Here is a 20998-nt window from a genome sequence, read left to right on the forward strand (position 1 = left end):
TGTGTTTTGCACTGTCAACGACAGAGTGCAGCAGGTTACCGCTTCTTTTCTTTTCTTTACTGTTTGGCTCCTGTTCAGGAGTCTAAAGCTGTGTCGCTGCCATCTGGTGGTGGCTAAGGTAGTTGCTGAGGTTCCAGGTGTGTGGGTGTTCTCAGTGGACTCTACACTGCTGATTCATTTGTCGCCTGACCCATGCCGGGATAACCTCACTATCGTAGGGCTTGAGGCGGTCGTGGTGCATTATCCCTCTGTGCAGTTTTCCTTGTATCTCATACAGCACAGTGCCACTGCATACAGAGACAACGTAGGGGCTCTTCCAGGGTGCTTGGAGTATATTTTATTTTGACGCTGCTCAGAGATGCTCCCTTGAAGTTATGTGTGCTTCCTCTAGATCCAGGTTGTAGAGGAACTCTGGGACTTCCATCCTGTCAGACCTGTCCTCTGCTGCATCAGACCAGATATCCCAAGGTTGATGGGCCGCTGTTCCAAGCATCAGACTATTTGTAGTGAACCCAGTGATTGCATGCTGGGAGCTGCTGTAAGGGAACATCAGGATTGGCAACCGTTCATCCCAGTTTCACAGATTCTGGTCCATGTAGCACCGGATCATCTGGAGTAGCGTACGGTTGAACCGCTCCACCTGACCGTTGGAAGCGGGATGATAGGGAGTTTTCCTTCTCTTTGAGATCTGCAATTGCCTGAACACACTCTTGAACAGGAAACATTCAAAGTTTCAACCTTGGTCTGTGTGCAGTTCGAGTGGGGCACTGACGCAAGCGAAGTCCTATACCAGTCTCTTGGCAGTAGTTTCAGCTCCTTGGTCAGGAACAGGAAAAGCTTCAACCCACAGAGTAAACTGGTCGCTGATGAGGAGGATGTACTTGTTTCCAGAACTACACTACCAGTCCAAAGTTTTAGAACACCTACACATTCAATGGTTTTTCTTCATTTGTACCATTTTCTACATTGTATAATAATAGTGAAGACATCAAAACTATGAAATAACACATATGGAATCATGTAATAACCAAAAAAGTGTTAAACAAATCAAAATATGTTTTATATTTGAGATTCTTCAAATAGTCACCCTTTGCCTTGATGACTGCTTTGCACACTCTTGGCATTCTCTCAACCAGCTTCATGAGGTAGTCACCTGGAATGCATTTTAATTAACAGGTGTGCCTCCTTAAAAGTTAATTTATGGAATTCCTTTCCTTCTTAATGCGTTTGAGCCAATCAGTTGTGTTGTGACAAGGTAGGAGTGGTATACAGAACATAACCCTATTTGGCAAAAGACCAAGTCCATGTTATGGCAAGAACAGCTCAAATTAGCAAAGAGAAACAATGGTCCATTGTTACTTTAAGACATGAAAGTCAGTTAATCTGGAAAATGTCAAGAACTTTGAAAGTTTCTTCAAGTGCAGACACAAATACCATCAAGAACTATGATGATACTGGCTCTCATGAGGACCGCCACAGGAATGGAAGACCCAAAGTTACCTCTGCTACAGAGGATAAGTTCATTAGAGTTACCAGCCTCAGAAATTGCAGCCCAAATAAATATATATATATATTTTTTAAAGCAAGCATTCAGACAAATCAATGGGTTCTGCACACTGTAGGGTATCCGGGTGCCTATATTAGGCACATGGCTTTAATCATTTTTTGGGGTCAAACTATATTCTACCTTTTATTTCTCATGAGTGTTCATGTTGATCAATATTTAGTCTATGCTGGCCTATTGTAAATGATCAAATAAATATTAAATGATCAATACATACAATTCTGAACATATTGTCATTTATAGTGTTAATGTAGAGGCACCAATACGTTGTCGAGTACACAGTTTTTATGTACATTCCCTTATGTCTAAGCTTCTAAAGTGACTTTGGCTACTAATTCTTGTGAGGAAGTGTATTAGTGACCTGTGTTCTGTAATTAGTTACAAAACAATAGAAATGCAATTGTGTATTGCTGCTGTTTGTCTGGTATCCATAATCATCTCTGTTGACCATGAGAGCATTTTGCAGAGAAAATGGGTTGAGGCATACTATTTAGGCTCAGAATGACACGTGGCCCATTGTTTACCTTGTTACCTGGCAGCGACCACAAGGGGCCTTTCAAAGAGCTGTACGTCAAGGCGAGCTCATGAATATAAGCACCCCGCACACTCAAACTGTTCTTTCAGGTTCCTGATAGTTATAAATGAGAGAAAAGGTACAATTTCTTAAATTCGGGGGCATTTTAATAGCGTAAAATATTGTGGGTAATGTTTTGGTCATTCAAAGGCTATTTTCACTTTGGAAATAGGATGACTGAGCTGGACCTTTTTAAAGCCTGTCTTTCCCAGCACCTCTGTGGTCGGTCTTTGTTTGGTCTTCATAAAGAGGTGTGGAGACTGTACTCTATTTCAGAGGCACGAAATTCCAGTCTGAATTCCAGGACCTGTGATAACGTATAAAGTATAAAGGTGCATTCAAGTGCACACATGGACACGCAACATGGCTCTTGTTACATCAGAGGAGGATATGTTCAGAGTTGGGTCTGTATCCCATTTATCACACATAATAACACACATTACAGTTGCTGATGAGTTTGACATTACAGTAGCTGAGGAACAGTTCCATATGATTTCAACATCTTTCTGACCGCACCCCTTTTGATTTGAACAAAACCTTCCAGAAATGTTTGGCCATGGTAGAAGTGGTCAGAAGACACAAATCTGTCATCACTAGAAAAATAATGAATAAAAGGTTTAGTTTGATATCATTTGAAAGCTTACAAACAGGGTTGTCAAACTAGTTCATAATTTATTGAAATAAAAGTTCATACAAATTGTCATTTTTTTTGACACCTTTTACATCAATTATATAAATGCGTAAACCCTGATATTTTAATTAAGAATTAATTAATGTCAGAATGCTATTCCCTGCATGCTGCTGCTTCTTTCACAGCTGTGGCTCTGAAGTACTTAACATGTCATAAGTACTGTAATCTCTCATGCTGGCTGAGCCCTTGATTGAGGTGAAAGCAGTGCAGCCTCTCCCTACCTCACAGGTGAGTAAACGTTGTGCAATGGACCCTGGAAACTTTATCACAGCCAATGAGGACCGTCGATGTGGATGGGGGCGTGTTCTATCTGCTGTCTCCTGAGGTCCACGATCAGCTCCTTCGTTTTGTTGACGTTGAGGGAGAGGTTATTTTCCTGGCACCGCGACAGGAATGATGCATGTCCAACTCTGAACGTATCCCCCTCTGACGTAGCAACAGCTGACACGTCAGAGGAGGCTGGTGGGAGGAGCTATAGGGGGAAGGGCTCAGTGTAATGACTGGAATAAATGGAACGATATCAAACATATAATACTATAGGCTTTTTGTTTTATTTTGTTCTACTGTATTATTGACTGTATGTTTTGTTTATTCCATGTGTAACTGTGTTGTTGTATGTGTCGAATTGCTACGCTTTATCTTGGCCAGGTCGCAGTTGCAAATGAGAACATGTTCTCAACTAGCCTACCTGGTTAAATAAAGGTGAAATAAAATAAAATACAAAAATATGGAAATCACGTTTGACTCCGGTCCATTTTTCCATTCCATTGCAATGAACCTGTCCTCCTATAGCTCCCCCTACCAGCCTCCTCTGACACACATATGTTCAACATCATCCTCAACTTTATTTAAAGTGCATTTCAAGTTTGATTTGATTTAGTCCTATTCTTAAAATTATATTTGTGGTTGAGATGGTGAATCCAACATATCAATGATTAATTTGTAGACAAACTGGAATTAAAGCCAGACTAAGTCAGTGGCACAGACGGAACTATCCAAGCAGTAGATGCGTCTTTTAAATGTTGATATTTGGTTGTGTTGTCAACCAAACACAATTCAATATTCCTTTTGTAATATACAGTAAATTGCCTAAAGTTAAGTCTATCTTACAAACGTATGTAACGTTAAACTTTAAAACGAGTACCAGATCCATGAGCACATTTTGATTTTACTCTAACTATATAATCATTATTATTTAATCACATAAAGAATGCATGTTTAAGATGACATGCCTAGGTTGTCGCAGGTCTGTGGAGATTTTCACAATTGCTGTAGTAATCTGTACAGAATCTCAAACGGCATTGATCACTTGCACAATGTACTTTTTTAATGCAATCTCCACTACAATCCAGGTCATTTGATTCTGCTATTAGATGAAGCACAGTGATAACACGTCAATAATCGGTTGTGTACATCAAACAAAACAGCCAACTTTGTATTTCTTTTTGAACTAAATTGTGCTTTTAAATGGTTGAAAATTCAACAAACTTTTGGCTGCCTTTTTGAGTGGGCGATTATAGGTCATAATCTCATTGATCAATGTCTCAACCAAATATTACCCAATTATCCATGCTGAAATGACATAGTGTGCCCAGTGAGTTGTCTCTAACTCCACATTACTTAGATCCTGTACTTACTTCCAACTCCATTAATATAGAAATACAATTGAATACCATATCATATTAAAGTTTAACAGGCTAGTTAGTAATATGAGAACTGAAGAGACGTTAAGGGACAGATTCACTAAGCAGTTACATCCTGCAAACTTTAACACCTGTTATATTCCAGAAAGAATTATACATATAAGTTAAAACACTATCATAAAAAGTTGGGAAAAAAGTTAGCAGATTGACAATATGTAGGCTAACTTTTCTTTCTTAAAAGTTTTGTTTGTGTCTTAGCCAGGCACATATTTCAGAACAGGCTTTGGCGTTTTAGGGGCGTGTCCCACCTGCCACCTAACGATGGTGAGAAAGTCCCAGAAACTTCACATTGGCTCAACAGCCTGTACATTTTTTTCTCAACAACAGCTGGGAAACATTTGGGATTTCATTTGTGCTGTATATGCTTATTTAAGGACCATTGTTGATATTCTATTGGTCTGTAAAGGGGAAGGACAATCATAAACTTGCTTTATTTAATTATTCTCTCAGGGGGGGTCAGTGCTGAAAGTAGCTTAAATCTGGATTGTTGAATTGCCGATGAGAAACAAATGTTTTATGGAGATGAGGACAATCCCGACAAGGTTCCAGCTATGCGGTGTGGTGGAGTACGCTGTGTCCGTATGCAGTGCTTTACCAGGTAAAATCTATTCCTCACAGAATCTTTCTCTCCGTTCAGAACATAGACCTACAGTAGGCTACCTATAAGTCCAGGGGTCATTGACTTGATATTGACTGTTCAATTAGCACTGAGGGTGAATAGCATTTCTTGTTGTCCTTTATGGCAGTTTTTTTTTTACAAGGATAATTAAACGTGGATATCAAAATTATATTAGGTTGAGGTAGCCAGGATGAGATTACAGTGTTGTTCGTTTTTTCTATCACTTTGGTGCAATTTCCACAACTACATGGTACATTTTCACAACTGTAAGCACAACAATCAAAACAGATCATCAAAATGGTTTAAAAACTCGAAGCACATTTTCAATTGACTGAGTGCAACAAACCAAATCACTAAGTAACTTGTTTACTGCACTAAATCACTCTTTCAATTTGGATACATATTCAATATGCTTTTCAAAATGCAATATGCACTTTACTTTGATATGATTTCCTTGTCATTAGTTTACAATACAATTAAATATCACTTATTCAAACTGCTCAAAACTGATAACTACTGAACCAAAATGATGTAGTGCCTAGTTAACTGCTCAAAACTTTACATTTCTATATTTATACCTCATAAATGTATCCTTTTGACAAATTTATGTTGGAAGGTTAAACCAAATCATGTATGGATGTGGCTGTAAATACTACATCATTCTCCTTCAGCCAGTGTGATTCAATTGGAGAATGTGGTAAAATTCACTCTATATGCCACCATTTGGAATTATAGTATAGTCTACAATGCACTGCTGAAATACCTGGGTTGTATTTAAAAACATATTCCCCCTCATTATTTGTATTTCATTGATACACTGTAAGCTGAAGAAGCACAGACACAGGCGATACTGTATCAGTTGACAAGTCACGTAGAAAAGGTGATCTTGTACAATGTTTCATGGGGCAGAAAGGGCATACAACATCGTGCAATCCTTTTACAGAAGCCATTCGCTTTAAAATACCCATATTTCTGATTATTTGTCTTATGTACTGTATAAAGATAATGAAAGGCTAGGAGTTTTTTCCTTGCCACTGTGCTTCTACACCTGCATTGCTTGCTTTTTAGGTGTTTTAGGCTGGGTTTCTGTACAGCACTTTGTGACATCAGCTGATGTGAGAAGGGCTATATCAATACATTTGATTTGATTTGAAACTGTACTGTAAAAAGATAATGAAACTGTAAGACTGACATATTTCTCAAATAAAATAAATGTTGCATGTCAAGTTATAGTCAAATACTTTATGGAAGATGATGTTCAGCACTTAAAAAAAAAACGTGTTGAAATGTGTATCTTGTATTTTTATGCTATTGCATTAAATGGTAGTTAAAATGACTAAATGGTGAGCTTATTATTTAGCAACAAAACCGACGCGTGCACAACTATGAGGCAATACAGACTGAGTTGGCTTAGACTTGACATGTAAAATGTTGTTAGTCTCCTAATGTTTATTGAAAACATAAATACATTTGCACAATGAGCACGTGTCTCTCAAACACATAGTTACAGTTGTTGGTTAGCTAGCTAGTGTTTTGCCATATTAGCATAGACATGACATCAGTCAAAACACTTTACACACTCGTACAAATAACAGCTTGTGGCATTGTAGATTTTAATGTGTGTGTGTGTGTGCTTGCATGCATGTGAGGGATTGTGTGATCAGATTAATTGTATTAATGTTTCGGGACACTTTTGATAGTGTAAATTCAGGTGTGTCAGAACAGGCATACAGTAATGCGTTTGCTTTAGAATTATTTACGACTTACTTGTGTTACGTAACACATTAGATGAAGGCTTCCCCTATTGTGTTAAATATCCATTTGTAATGGCTACAAAGATATCACAGGTATTAAAAACAACATTTGTTTAATGCTGAGAGATCACGTCACAGTTTAGTGTGAACCCCTTTCACCTCCACCCAACACAGGGTGTAATGTTCTCCAGCACACAACACAGAAGACCAGGACAGGTAAGTATACTCAAGTAACCTCCCCTCAGGTAGGTTACCCTCCCTGACTACCTCAGGTAAATAGCGGGCAAATGTGACACTGTATTATTCGGATACAGCACTGCAACAAGATAGTTATTCTAAGGGAAGGCACTGCAACAAGATAGTTATTCTAAGAGAAGGCACTGCAAACAATATGATTAAAGGCACTACAATCTCGCTCTGGTGCTGCACACAACATGAGACCCATCCTTGGCCCGGCTCTACTCTACCCTGCCAACCCCTCTAATGGATTCTACTGCTGTGGGACAAAATAGGGAGGGGGAAAGACAGACAGAACAACATATCCAGTAGAAAGGGATGTTATAGGTTCTCGATTTCTAGGGCCCAACGAGAACCATATCCCCTCAAAATAAAATAAACGTCTCTGTATGGCGTTATCCAGATCCACACTGCTCCCTGTCCTGGAATTCACCCCGTCTGAGACTGCTTGGTGACGTCAACAATGGACCCGGCTCCACTGCAAAATGAGGGGAAGACAGACGGCAGGGAAACCTGCCAACAATAGTGGCTTTCAGTGGCGTGGCAAAAGGGCCCATAATAAGAAAGAGTGGTGTAAGGGGAACAGGAAGAATCATGTCCCTTACTTGGCGGAGCTAAAGCTCCTTGATGTGCGTTGTACCAATGTCTCTCTCGGTCCTCTGCTCTTGGATTACCACTCAGCTCCACAGCCCCAGTTCATCGTCAGCGCAGCTGCCCTCTTCCTCACTCAAATATGCAAATAAGACTTTTCGTTCCATAGACACTGGTCCAGTGCAATCACAGCAAACAACCAAACAGACAAGACATGGAAACTTGCGTAGGAGACCGATCCCCACAAAGAGAAATTCTCTGCTCAACTCCCAGCCCCAAACGCCACAAAACACAGGGCTTTTAAAGGAAATTACAGCCAATCTCCAGCTACCTGTCTGGTTAGCCAATTTGCAGGAGGTGAGTCTGATCCCCCCCAGCCCCACCACAGGTCTGTGGAGTTGCATCTGGCCGCGGTCTGAAGATCGGGTAGGGGCAAGGCCGCACATGGTTCCGATGAATTGTCCGCATTGGTCCCCCTTCCTCTGATCGGATACGAATGACTGGCAGGCAGACCAGGCCAAAGGTGTCCTAGAATGACAAAAGGCTGTGGTTGCTATCGGGTGGCTAGTTATCGGGTGGCAACCCTGATCACGTTGTCGGAAGTTCCCCAGTAACACCCGTTCACTAGCCATCAATGGAAGGTCCTTCGCCTGCTTGTTATACCAGTATTTGTCTTGCACCTGCGGGTCCTTGCATTGACCTGACTGTAGGCCCGTCATAGCTGGTCATGATGGTGCCTCACCCATCCATCTAGGCCAATCCACAGCATTGGGGCCTTCACCACTGAAATCACATCAACAGGAAGATGGGCATGCCTGCCACACATTACAAAGAATGGGGTAAGTCCGGTGCTGCTATGTTCAGTGTTGTTGTATGCCTGCAGAAGCATGGGTAACTGCTCTGGCCAACGCATCTGCTCATCTTGCCCCAGGGACCCAAGGAGAGATAACAATGTTTGATTAAACCCCTCACATGCCCCAGTGCCCTGAGGGTGGTACATAATGGTTCAGATCTCCTTGATGCAGGGGAGAGGATATGCATCCTTGTGGGTCAGGGCGTTGAGTCGGTGGTAGTCTACACAGAACCTTCAGGTCCCATCCGTTTTCTTCACCAGTACCATTGGTGTAGACAAGAGACTTGAGCTTTATGTGATTACCCCAGAATAGCATCCCTGCCATTAGGGGTCTCCGCGTACAGGCTTGGTGGAATTGATCGGTGTCATACTCGGCTATGGATGGCAGTACCTGTGGGAATGTGATGTAGGACCGAATTAGACTTACCGAAATCTTCCTCATGGGCAGAGAACACACTTGACCAATGGGCTAGGAGTGCATTGAGCCTTTGTTGCAGTGTTGACCCCAGTTCCTCTACCAGTGGGATGTTTACAGGGGGTTGGCCATCAGGCTGTAGCTGGACTGTCTGCACATCCACCTCAATATTACCTGGTGTTTGGGTGTGTAGCACCAGGTCTCGCTCTCCACAGATCTGAGAAGGTTCCAAGAGGGTCACTGTGGCCAGTGGGTGTCGCCTTGGTATCTCAAGGGGGTAAGGTTTTAAGTTCAGCAGTCGCAAGGGTAGCCTTCCTCCTTGCACTCAATACTGTGCATGCAATTCGCCTCTCAACTCCATCACCAGGTTCCTCCACCAAGGCATGACAGTCTTTGGAGGAGCTCCCTCCAACAAGTCTGGGCCACAGAAACTTCTCACTGATAGCTGGAATCCCATTGGGGTCCCCATTGGACAGGCGTTCAGTAAATGGTCCCCCCTCAGGCTCAATGGTCTGCATGACTCGTATGCATGACTCGTCTGCAGACAGCAAAAGCATTCTGACACTCTTTCCTGGCAACTGCCCCCAAGGTGGTGTTGAACCCAGTGACGCCCTGGGAGACTCCTTGGAACAACTCCTTCCAGTATTGGGCTATAACATTCATCCCAAGGATCCCTTAGTCTACCCCCAAGACAGTCGTCCTTGACAATCATAACCCCGTTGGCTGGAACTTGCACTCTCTCCCACAACAAAATAATTGACCGCATAGCTGACATAAGGCCATTGACTGCCTTCAACATGAGCCAGCGGAGGTCTGACAAATCCTGCATGGAGAGATGGCCAAGCCACTTCTGAAAAAAACTGAGACTGAACATTGTTACTTGGGACCCTGTATCCAACATATATGGTATTTTTTATTCTGCTTACCTCCACTAGCTCAGCACGCATGTTCTCCTCCCATTGCTCCTAGTCTGCATTGGTCACAGCAGCTGGGGCGCCACCTGTATTGGGAACAGTACGGCAAACCTGGCAGTCCTTTTCCGCCATCTCTCAGGCCAGCGACTCAGACCCACGACTAACCTGAGTGAATGCCATCCCTTACTGTCGCCGCGCATACCTTTGGAGCTCCTGTTTCAGAGGGCCCTCCGTTAGACCTTTAACGAATTGGTTCCGAAGAGTTGTTTCATCCTTGGCAGAGCCGTCCGGTTCTGATTGGAGCCATAGGCTAAACAGCTCCCGTGTATGCAGGAGGTAGTCTCCCATAGACTCATCTCCCCTCTGGTTACAGTCAAAGAAGTGGCACATGAGAGTGATTGTAGGGGTGAGGCTGGTCAAAAGACAAACCGGTCCTATAATGCAGCCCACGAAGAAGGTGAGATCCTCTGGGCTTGACGAAACATGGTTTGTCTTTGCACTGCCATCTAGAGCCCCCATGATGAAATCAACGTGCTGCTATCCTGCCAGTCCTTGCGAACTCAATATGGCTTCGATTTGTGCCCCCCACTCCCAAAATCTAACTCCATTACCCTCAGAAGAACTTTTGGGAACCCAGGGTGAACACATGAACCAAGGCATTGCTACAGGATAAAACTGAGGTAGTGGGCCTGCCCCTGAAGGACTAGAGCCTTCTGCCCCCTGTGCTCCATCTCCTAGCTGATCCATAGCCCCCTGTGCAAGAGAAGTGCGCTCGGAGAAATTCTGATGACAACAGCACTTAAAGAGGTGTCACAGTTTAGTGTGAACCCCTTTTTACTCCACCCAACACAATATTTAATGTTCTCCAACACAAAACTTCAACACAGAAGACCAGGACAGATAGTAAGTATGCTCAAGGTAAGTTTTATTTTAAATTCATGGGTTAACATGGATTAGATCGCATTTTCTGACCTCCCACAGCAGACTGTACGATTTCCCCAGACTGTGTCGACACAATAGCCTCCCCTCAGGTAGGTTACCCTCCCTCAGCAGAAGTTACACTACAACACACTGCACACTGAAATGTTCTGATATGGCACTGCAACAATATGGTAAAAGGCACCACAAATCTCACCCCACTGCACACAGAATTATTCTACGGCACTGCAACAAGATAGGATTGGTGGGGCCCCCATGAGACGGTTGAGCTAACGTAGGCTAATTTGATTAGCATGAGGTAAGTAACAAAAACATTTCCCAGGACATAGACATATCTGATATTGGCAGAAAGCTTAAATTCTTGTCTATCTAACTACACTGTCCAATTTACAGTAGCTATTACAGTGAAATAATACCATGCTATTGTTTGAGGAGAGTGCACAGTTATGAACTTGAACATGTATAAATAAACCAATTAGGCACATTTGGGCAGTCAACACAATTTTGAACAGAAAAGCAATGGTTCATTGGATCAGTCTAAAACGTTGCACATACACTGCTGCCATCTAGTGGCCAAAATTTAAATTGCGCCTGGGCTGGAATAATACAGTTTGGCCTTTCTCTTGCATTTCAAAGATGGTACAAAAAATATGTTTTTTTCTTTGTATTATCTTTTACCAGATCTAATGTGTTATATTCTCCTACAATAATTGAACATTTTCACAAACGTCAAAGTGTTTCCTTTCAAATGGTATCAAGAATATGCATATCCTTGCTCCAGGTCCTGAGCTACAGGCAGTTAGATTTGGGTATGTAATTGTAGGCAAAAATTGAAAAAAAGGGCAGATCCTTAAGAGGTTGGGATGGCACTGCAAGCAATATGGTGAAAGGCACAAAGGTGCAATGCCTCTCTCGGTCTTCGGCTCTCAGATCACCACTCAGCTCCACAGCCCCAGTTCATTGTCAGCACATCATATCAATCAGTTTGGTTTCACCACACCACCACTATCTCAGTAGTGCAGTCAAAGTAGTGTGATCAAATTCAATGTATTTTCTTTCATATGTGGTAAAGGATCGTCTCATCAGAGTTAATACAGAGTTTCTTTAACAATGAAGCCTCTGCATTACACACTTGATTTATGAGTAGTTAACATTGATCCTGTGATCTGTCGTTATACAGAAAGATGACCAGATCCACAGATCTCCTACACATGGGAATTAGGACACATCCAAGGCTCCTCCGGGTATCCTTCCTAGTCCTTCTTCTTCATGCAGCCATAGGTGAGGTCTTATTATAGGGTAAATCCGTTAGAATTCAATCACTTTTTGACAGCATCCCTTTTGATTTAAACAAAAGTTTCCAAATATGTCTCTGCCCATTGAAAAAATGGACAGAAAGTGACTTTTTGGACCTGAAGTTGACCCATTTTGCATACCCCATCATACCATGAGACATCCATCACTGGAAAAGATAAACGGTTAAGTTTGATATAATTTAAAAGCTTACAAACAGTGTTAAACTATTTTAGAATTTATTTGATCAAAAACTACGCAAACTCCGATTTAAAAAAAATATGTGCTTATGTTGTAGCTTAAACCCTATTTCACATAATCTGAGGTTTTTCCGTTGTGCCCGCCATTGGTTGAGCCACAATATGCTCTTGAATACGGGGTTGTCATTTCAAAAATCAACATAGAATTCATATCCCTTCAGACCACCGCAATTTAGCTGGTACACCATTGACATTTTAATTGAATTGACATTTTAACTTCTAATTACGAACACCAAGATGACCACCGGTCCACCCACTGTCAAATTTGAACTTCAATGGTCATGTCTATTCTATTAGCTATATTTATATGATGTCAATGGGTTGCCTATGGAGGATTGACAGTATCATTTAAAACAACAGATATTCACATTCAAGTCAACATTCTCTGATGTGTGGACCTCCAACCATCATTGTGGTACCATTTGTAAGTTTACATTTCAATTGTATTCCCATTTTAGTACATTTATCAGCCAAAACATGACACCCACCCTGTATTCAAGAGCATGCTGTGGCTCAACTGATGGTGGGCACAACACAAAAACCTCAGATCATGTTAAGTTCGGTCTAAGCTACAACCTATGCAATATTTTTTTTAAATCTACGTTTACAAGTTTTTAGATAATTTATGTTAAAGGTTTAAAAAAACACATAAAAAAAACAATGTTTTTTTTCAGAAATTGTAAAATCGTTTGTAAAGCTTTTAAATTGTATCAATCTCAACCGTTTATCTTTTCCAGTGATGAAGACATGGATGTCTTATGGTATGGTGGGGTATGCAAAATGGGTCAACTTTCAGCACCTTTATCTCCTGAATGACTTGGCATCCAGGTCCAAGAAGTCCCTCTCCTAGCAGCGTAGTTTCTTATGTTGTCATTAGGTTTCATGCTGAGAGATGTTGAATGATCTGTTTCTGTTGTCAGGACATTCGTTTGCACAAAGTTTTCCATCTTCACCCTCTCCACCATCATTAACACATCCTTCACTCTCTGCAGCCTCTGCCCCACCTCCTTCCCTATCTACCCCGCCATCTTTGTCCTCACCGCCATCAAATGCACAGCTTAAAACAACAACCACACCACCTACACCAAATACTACCATATCAACTAAAACTACCGCGCCTTCTACACCAAATACAACCAAAACAATAACTTCAACCACAACCTCTACACCAACTACATCCACACCAACCGTGTCAGCTACAACAACCACATCTACTACAACATCTACCACCCAAAGTACTGTAGCATCAACCATGTCACATACTAACACAGCAACTACACCCTATCCAACCACATCAGCTACAACCACGACACCTGCAGCTTCGTCAACTATACCATCCACAGCTACATTAACCACCACTTACATTCCTTCATCTAACACTCTAAACACATCAACAGTCGTGGTGCCCATGTCGAATGCAGCAGCACCAAATGCATCCACCACCCCACCCCCCACATCACATACAACCCCTCACCCATCACCACTGCACACTGCCTCATCCAACATGACTAGTGGACCAATGGCGTCCACTGTGCCATCTCCATCCACTACCTCTACGCTGCACTCAACCTCACCCATCATGTTGTCCACCGCTAACAGTAAGTTCGATCATTCTTACTACAGTAGCCTATGTTAAAATCGGATCTTTCAGCTCCACGCGTTGTATTGTACAGAGTCGGCTAGCTAATCGTCTCCTGGGTCTCCATTTCAGTGACCTCGAAAAATGACACATTTCCGGGACACTCCACGCCTTTACCAACAACAGTCACCTCTAACGTCACTACAGGTAAGTCAACAGCCTGAGTAATGGTGGAGGGGTGTAATCACAATGAGTAATCATATGATTTATGACAGATGATGTCTTAGTATAACATAGGTGTTTGTGTGGAGCTATACAGTGCTTTCAGAAAGTAGTCACACTTTTTGAATTCTTCCACATGTTGTTGTGTTACAGCCTGAATTCAATTTGTTTTTTTTCCTAACCCATCTACACACAATACCTGTAATGACAGTGAAAACATGTTTTTAGACATATTTGAAAATATGAAATGAATATGAAATGAAATACAGAAATATCACATTTACATAAATATTCAAACCCCTGAGTCAATACTACCTTTGGCAGTGATTACAGCTGTGAGCCTTTCTGCATAAGTCTATAAGAGCTTTAGACACCTGGATTGCGCAACACTTGCCCATTATTCTTTTCAGAATTATTCAAGCTCGGTCAAATTGGTTGTTGACTGTGCTTAATTTGAGCCGGATCCTGCCATAACAGGATCCCGCACCTCTCAGATTTGACTTTTGTTTGTTCCGGCACCTATTTTCCCGGACCCAGTACCTCTTGGAGCGGCAGGTAGCCTAGTGGTTACAGCGTTGGGCCAGTAACCGAAAGGTTGCTGGATCGAATCCCTGAGCTGACAAGGTGAAAATCTATTCTGCCCCCGAACAAGGCAGGTAACCCACTGTTCCCTGGTAGGCTATCATTATAAATAAGAATTTGTTCTTAACTGGCTTACCTAGTTAAATTTAAAAAACTATTGCCCCTTCCTTTATTTTGATTTATTAATTGTTTCACTGTTTATTCTAATAAAAGCGATCAGTGTTAAATGAAGTAGCCTCCTCGTTATTTCTCCCGATCCCCAAAAATACCATCACGTAAAAGCGTGGCGATCCTTCTGCGTAATCATCCTATCCTGCCACAATTCCAGACCTGCTCTCTTATTTGTACATATAGGTTATGGGGAGGTAAGATCTTGACACAGGTCTTGGTAGTGGTGGACAGCGAGTGAAGAGGTCCCTATGTAATCCTGCCATGTAGCCTAGTTTAGTCCTCTCCCTACTGAATTTGAAAAGTGGGAAAGCCCGTTCAAAAATCCAGAGAGTTCAGAAAAGTCCAGAGAATGATTGTGAATTGTGTTCTGATATTGTGATATGTGTTCTACTGCTACGTTGTTGTCTAGAAAATTAGGCTATAATAAATTCGGACTTGTGTAAGCCCCAAAGCTATCAAATCAAATCAAAAAGAATTTGATTTGTCACATACACATCACCACGCTGTCTGTGTGGGTGGACCATTTCAGTTTGTCGTTGATGTGTACACCGAGGAACTTAAAACTTACTACCCTCTCCACTACTGTCCCGTCGATGTGGATAGGGGGGGGGGGGGGGTCCCTCTGCTGTTTCCTGAAATCCACGATAATCTCCTTTGTTTTGTTGACGTTGAGTGTGAGGTTATTTTCCTGACACCACACTCCAAGGGCCCTCACCTCCTCCCTGTAGGCCGTCTCGTTGTTGTTGGTAATCAAGCCTACCACTGTAGTGTTGTCTGCAAACTTGATGATTCAGTTGGGGGCGTGCATGGCCACGCAGTCGTGGGTGAACAGGGAGTACAGGAGAGGGCTCAGAACGCACCCTTGTGGGGCCCCAGTGTTGAGGATCAGAGGGTTGTTACCTACCCTCATCACCTGGGGGCGGCCCGTCAGGAAGTCCAGTACCCAGTTGCAAAGGGTAGGGTCGAGACCCAGGGTCTCACGCTTGATGACGAGTATGGAGGGTACTATGGTGTTAAATGCTGAGCTGTAGTCGATGAACAGCATTCTCACATAGGTATTCCTCTTGTCCAGATGGGTTAGGGCAGTGTGCAGTGTGATTGTGATTGCGTCGTCTGTGGACCTATTGGGGCGGTAAGCAAATTGTAGTGGGTCTAAGGTGACAGGTAGGGTGGAGGTGATATGGCCCTTGACTAGTCTCTCAAAGCACTTCATGATGACAGAAGTGAGTGCTACGGGGCGATAGTCATTTAGTTCAGTTACCTTGGCTTTCTTGGGAACAGGAACAATGGTGGCCCTCTTGAAGCATGTGGGAACAGCAGACTGGGATAAGGCTTGATATGTCCGTAAACACGCCAGCCAGCTGGTCTGCGCATGCTCTGAGGACGCGGCTGGGGATGCCGTCTGGGCCTTGCGAGGGTTAACACGTTTAAATGTTTTACTCACGTCGGCTGCAGTGAAGGAGAGTCCTCAGGTTTTAGTAGCAGGCCGTGTCAGTGGCACCTGTATTGTCCTCAAAGTGAGCAAAGAAGTTGTTTAGTCTGTCTGGGCGCAATATACTGAAGTATGTGGGCATACTGCAGTGACGTCTAAAATGCGTTGAATGAATCAGCACCTTGGAGAGTGCTGTTCGTTTCACCACCATAGATTGTAGGCTACTTGCATTGGAAAACCTCCCTGGTCTTTGTGGTTGAATTTGTGTTTGAAATTAACTGCTCGACTGAGGGACCTTACAGATAATTGTATGTGTAGGGTACAGAAATAAGGTATTCATTAAAAAATAATTGTTAACACTATTATTACACACAGAGAGAGTCCATGCAACTTATTATGTGACTGGTTAAGCACATTTTCACTACTGAACTTATTTGGGCTTGCCATAACAAAGGGGTTGAATACTTATTGACTCAAGACATTTCAGCTTTACATTTTTAATTAAGTTGTAAAAATGTTAAAAAAACAAAAACATGATTTCACTTTAACATTATGGGGTATTGTGTGTAGGCCAGTGACAAAAATGTCAATTTAATCCATTTAAAATTCAGGCCATAACAATTTTTTTGGGGGAAAAAGTCAATGGCTGTGAATACTTTCTGAAGGCAATGTAAATGTTGCATCATGGTTATGCACTGATCCTCACCTATCTCCTCTCCCACCTCTATTTCAGAGCCAGCAAAGGTGCATTGCAATTTCTCACAGCTCTGTGCCAATCAGTGTAAGTTCAATGAATCATGCTTATAATATGAATATATGATATTGCTGCAATAGTCTCTCATGTCCACTGTTATTTTACTCTTTTTAAATGTTTTAATTTATCTCTTAATTTTATTATTGTCTATCTAAATGTTTTATTTGTCTAGAAAAGTGTTTTATTCTTTGCATTTTTTTTGTAAGAAATGTGCTATATAAATAAAGTTTGATTGATTGATTATACACTGAACAAAAATATAAACTGTCACATACGATGACGCTGGAGGAACGAAGCAGGTAAGGAATGGACATGGAACGAGACAGGAACAGCGTCAGCAAACGAGAAACACAGGCAAAAACAATCAATGCAGCAGCGGGGAACAGAGCTGGGGAACTGACAAATACAGGGGGGGGGGGGGGGGGGGGGGGCAGACATGACATAAACACAACATGTAAAGTGTTGGTCCCATATTTCATGAGCTGTAATAAAAGATCCCGAAAATGTGCCATACGTACAAAAAGCTTATTTCTCTACAATTGTTTGCACAAATTTGTTTACATCCCAGTTAGTGAACATTTCTCCTTTGCCAACATAATCCATCCACCTGACAGGTGTGGCATATCATGAAGCTGATTGAACAGCATGATCATTACACAGGTGCACCTTGTGCTGGAGAAATGTGCTCTTCGCGGATAAGTCCCGGTTTCAACTGTAATGGGTAGATGGCAGACAGCGTGTATGGCATCGTGTGGGTTTGCTGATGTCAACGTTGTGAACAGAGTGTCCTATGGTGGCGGTGGGGTTATGGTATGGGCAGGCATAAGCTACAGACAACGAACACAGTTGCATTTTATCGATGGCAATTTTAACTCACAGAGATACCGTGACAATATCGTGAGGCCCATTGTGCCATTCATCCACCGCCATCACCTCATTTTTCAGCATGATAATGCACGGCCCCATGTCGCAAGGATCTGTACACAGTTCCTGGAAGCTGAAAAGGTCCCAGTTCTTCCATGGCCTGCATACTCACCAGACATGTCACCCATTGAGCATGTTTGGGATGCTCTGGATCAATGTGTACGACAGCGTGTTCCAGTTCCAGCAACTTCGCACAGCCATTGAAGAGGAGTGGGACAACATTCCACAGGCCACATTCAACAGCCGGATCAACTCTATGCGAAGGAGATGTGTCACGCTGCATGAGGCAAATGGTGGTCACACCAGATACAGATTTTCTGATCCTCACCCCTACTTTTTTAAGGTATCTGTGACTAACAGATGCATATCTTTAAATCCATAGATCAGGGCCTAATTCATTATTTTCAATTGACTGATTTCCTTATATGAACTGTTACTCATTGATATTCAGTGTATAATATGAATTTGACATGTGCTATAATCTAATTGAATGTGTATGTCTTACAGCTGTTTACTATTGGATGGTCCTTGCTGTGGACGTGACTGGAGACCTGAAGAGTGAAACAGACATCAGTGACTGGGTAGGCTTGTGAATGATTCTTGACTGACTGATGTGTGATGAATTGTGTTGAAACTGTACATTTGCTTAGTAATACGTCAAAAGTGACAGCACTGTTTTCCTTTTTCAGTTGTGGGATCTATTTCATACTCACTTGGACACCTGCGAGCCCTACCAACCTGAACAATCAAATGGCACAAACTCGACAGACACACTGCGAACCACCTCAGTCAGTCCAGCATATCCCACCCCCTACAACGTGACCACACGGTCATACAACTTCACCGTAGCAACACCATCCCAGAACTTCACCACGACATCACAAACGCTGAACTACAGCTCGACCCCCTCGCACGACTTCAGCATGACGGCCTTGACAACAAACATGACAACCATGCTTTACAATCACAGTATTACTACTCCTTCACACAACCATGGCATGACTACCACACTCTACAACCATAGCATGACTACACCATCACACAACTACAGCACGACAACTCATTCTCCCAGCTGTACCATGTCTGCCACCACTAGGTAAAGTACTCAGTCACATGTCATTATTGTTCATTAATATCAATATTAAGTAGATATATATACAGTAGATATATAAAGTATATATATATATATACAGTAGATATATATAGTATATAGTATATATATACAGTATATACAGTAGATGTGCAGAATATGAACTAACATCTCTGTTCTAAGCTAACTCTGTTCATTAATTGTCTGTTCTGCAGTAAAGAGCACAAAGGTGGAAATATGACTGCCGCCAGCCTGTTTCAAGTAAGACTCCATCTCTCGCCAGACCAACCTGCCTTAATGTGCATGTGAACCTAAGGGGGTACTTTTTCTTTCTGTGAAAGCGTGTGAGTTGAATCAAAACTCGTATCTTTACAGGACATTGAAGTGACGTGCGTCAATAAAACGAGGATCAGGTTAGTTGAAATACTCATTTCAATACCTCGGGTCAGCATCCTCTGTCTCGCTCCACCTCTTAATACTGCCCCCCTATTCCTCCAGGAGGACTAACTGTACTGTGCTTCTGAAGCTGAGGAAGCCCACATTTCCCTGCTGTGTTCAGCGGGCCATTTGGTTGGCTGCGGAGAACAGCCCCATACGAGCCGATATTGTGGGAAACAGAGTGGGTGAGTGACATTGACCTGAATGTAAATCTGAAATCTCTCACAGAAATGTAAATATCCTTATCAGAGCCTCTCGTCTGTTGCTTGTTGATTGTAGGTAAGGGTTTGTCTCATTGCGCAGGCCAACTGCCTCCAGTCGGTTCTGCGAAGTGCAATGGCTCCCTCAATGGGACCCTCCCTCTCCCAAACACTTGTCAATTTCCAGGGTCTGTTAATATCTCATGGTAAGCTGGACAAGTACATGCAATGCTGTTGTTTCTGTGTTTGCAGAATTTCTATAGAATAAATAGGGTATCCATCTTCTCATACGAACATGTTTTTATCTTACAGTGGACATTGCGGGACTGTTTATGTTCCTCTTGGGAATCAAACCCAAATGGATGATGGCAAGCCCCCTAAACCCCCCATTGGTATAAACGGTTTTATTTACCCATGTGATAATACTCATTATCCACATTCCCTTGCCGTTTCAACCCTCAGTGGGTTTTTAAAACACACACGTATCTGTATCTTGATAAGCACCGTATTCCTGCTTTTCAGAGGCGAAGATTTTCTGCAACTGCTTCGCTTATTGCGATGGTACAGGTAAGTGAAATAGAAAAGAAATCAACTGATGAGTTCGCTGACACTGCGATGGACCCACGTTTTCATCACCCACCATGTGATAACTCTCTCTCCCTCCCTCTCTCTTTAGCTGCATGCTACACCTTGGACGTACAGATCACAGATTCTGCTCTGCACATTTCAAACATCTTCTCTCTGGTGAGCTAGTGCAAATATGCATATACAGGTAACTGCCAAAATAATGGAAACGCTTGAGTAAATGAGGGATACAAAGTATATTGAAAGTGGGTGCTGCCACACAAGTGTGGTTCCTGAGTTAATTAAGGAATCAACAACCCATCATGCTTAGGGTCATGTATAAAAATGCTGGGCAGGCCATCATTTTGGTTACCATGGCTATGCCCCCATAGGATGACGTTGTCACCATTCACAGGGCACGAGTGGTCACTGAATCTTTGTCGAGCATGAAAACGATGTAAACCATATGCCATAGCCATCTGTCACCAGATCTCAACCCAATTGAACACTCATGGGAGATTCTGGAGCGGTGCATGAGACAGTGTTTTCCACCACCATCAACAAAACACCAAATTATAGAATTTCTTGTTGGAAGAATGGGGTCACATCTCTCCAATATAGTTCCAGACACTTGT

General features: G+C 42.4%; 1 protein-coding gene and 1 long non-coding RNA gene across 2 annotated transcripts; both read left to right on the forward strand.

The window, feature by feature from the left end:
• The first annotated feature begins 4892 nt into the window (after positions 1 to 4892).
• On the forward strand, positions 4893 to 18664 carry LOC110533122 (cell wall protein DAN4-like). The gene is made up of 6 exons (XM_021617213.2): positions 4893 to 5130; positions 12035 to 12135; positions 13400 to 14005; positions 14119 to 14193; positions 17127 to 17174; positions 18579 to 18664. Exons 1-6 carry the CDS (start codon positions 5042 to 5044, stop codon positions 18662 to 18664), a joined length of 1005 nt encoding a protein of 334 aa, XP_021472888.2. The 5' UTR covers positions 4893 to 5041.
• A 102-nt stretch (positions 18665 to 18766) lies between these two features.
• LOC118966786 lies at positions 18767 to 19575 on the forward strand. The gene is made up of 3 exons (XR_005053678.1): positions 18767 to 19167; positions 19377 to 19422; positions 19537 to 19575. It is a non-coding gene; the product is annotated as an uncharacterized LOC118966786 (long non-coding RNA).
• Positions 19576 to 20998: the final 1423 nt, after the last annotated feature.

Source organism: Oncorhynchus mykiss, chromosome 10, assembly GCF_013265735.2.
Source record: "Oncorhynchus mykiss isolate Arlee chromosome 10, USDA_OmykA_1.1, whole genome shotgun sequence".
Lineage (NCBI taxonomy): Eukaryota > Metazoa > Chordata > Actinopteri > Salmoniformes > Salmonidae > Oncorhynchus > Oncorhynchus mykiss.

Bases quoted from the DNA above. Each gene is read 5' to 3' on its own strand.
- LOC110533122 (XM_021617213.2), top strand. From the start codon at position 5,042: ATGTTTTATGGAGATGAGGACAATCCCGACAAGGTTCCAGCTATGCGG. The intron at 12,136-13,399 runs GTGAGGTCTTAT...CACTCTCTGCAG, and splicing joins TCTTCTTCATGCAGCCATAG to CCTCTGCCCCACCTCCTTCC. The intron at 14,006-14,118 runs GTAAGTTCGATC...TCTCCATTTCAG, and splicing joins CATGTTGTCCACCGCTAACA to TGACCTCGAAAAATGACACA.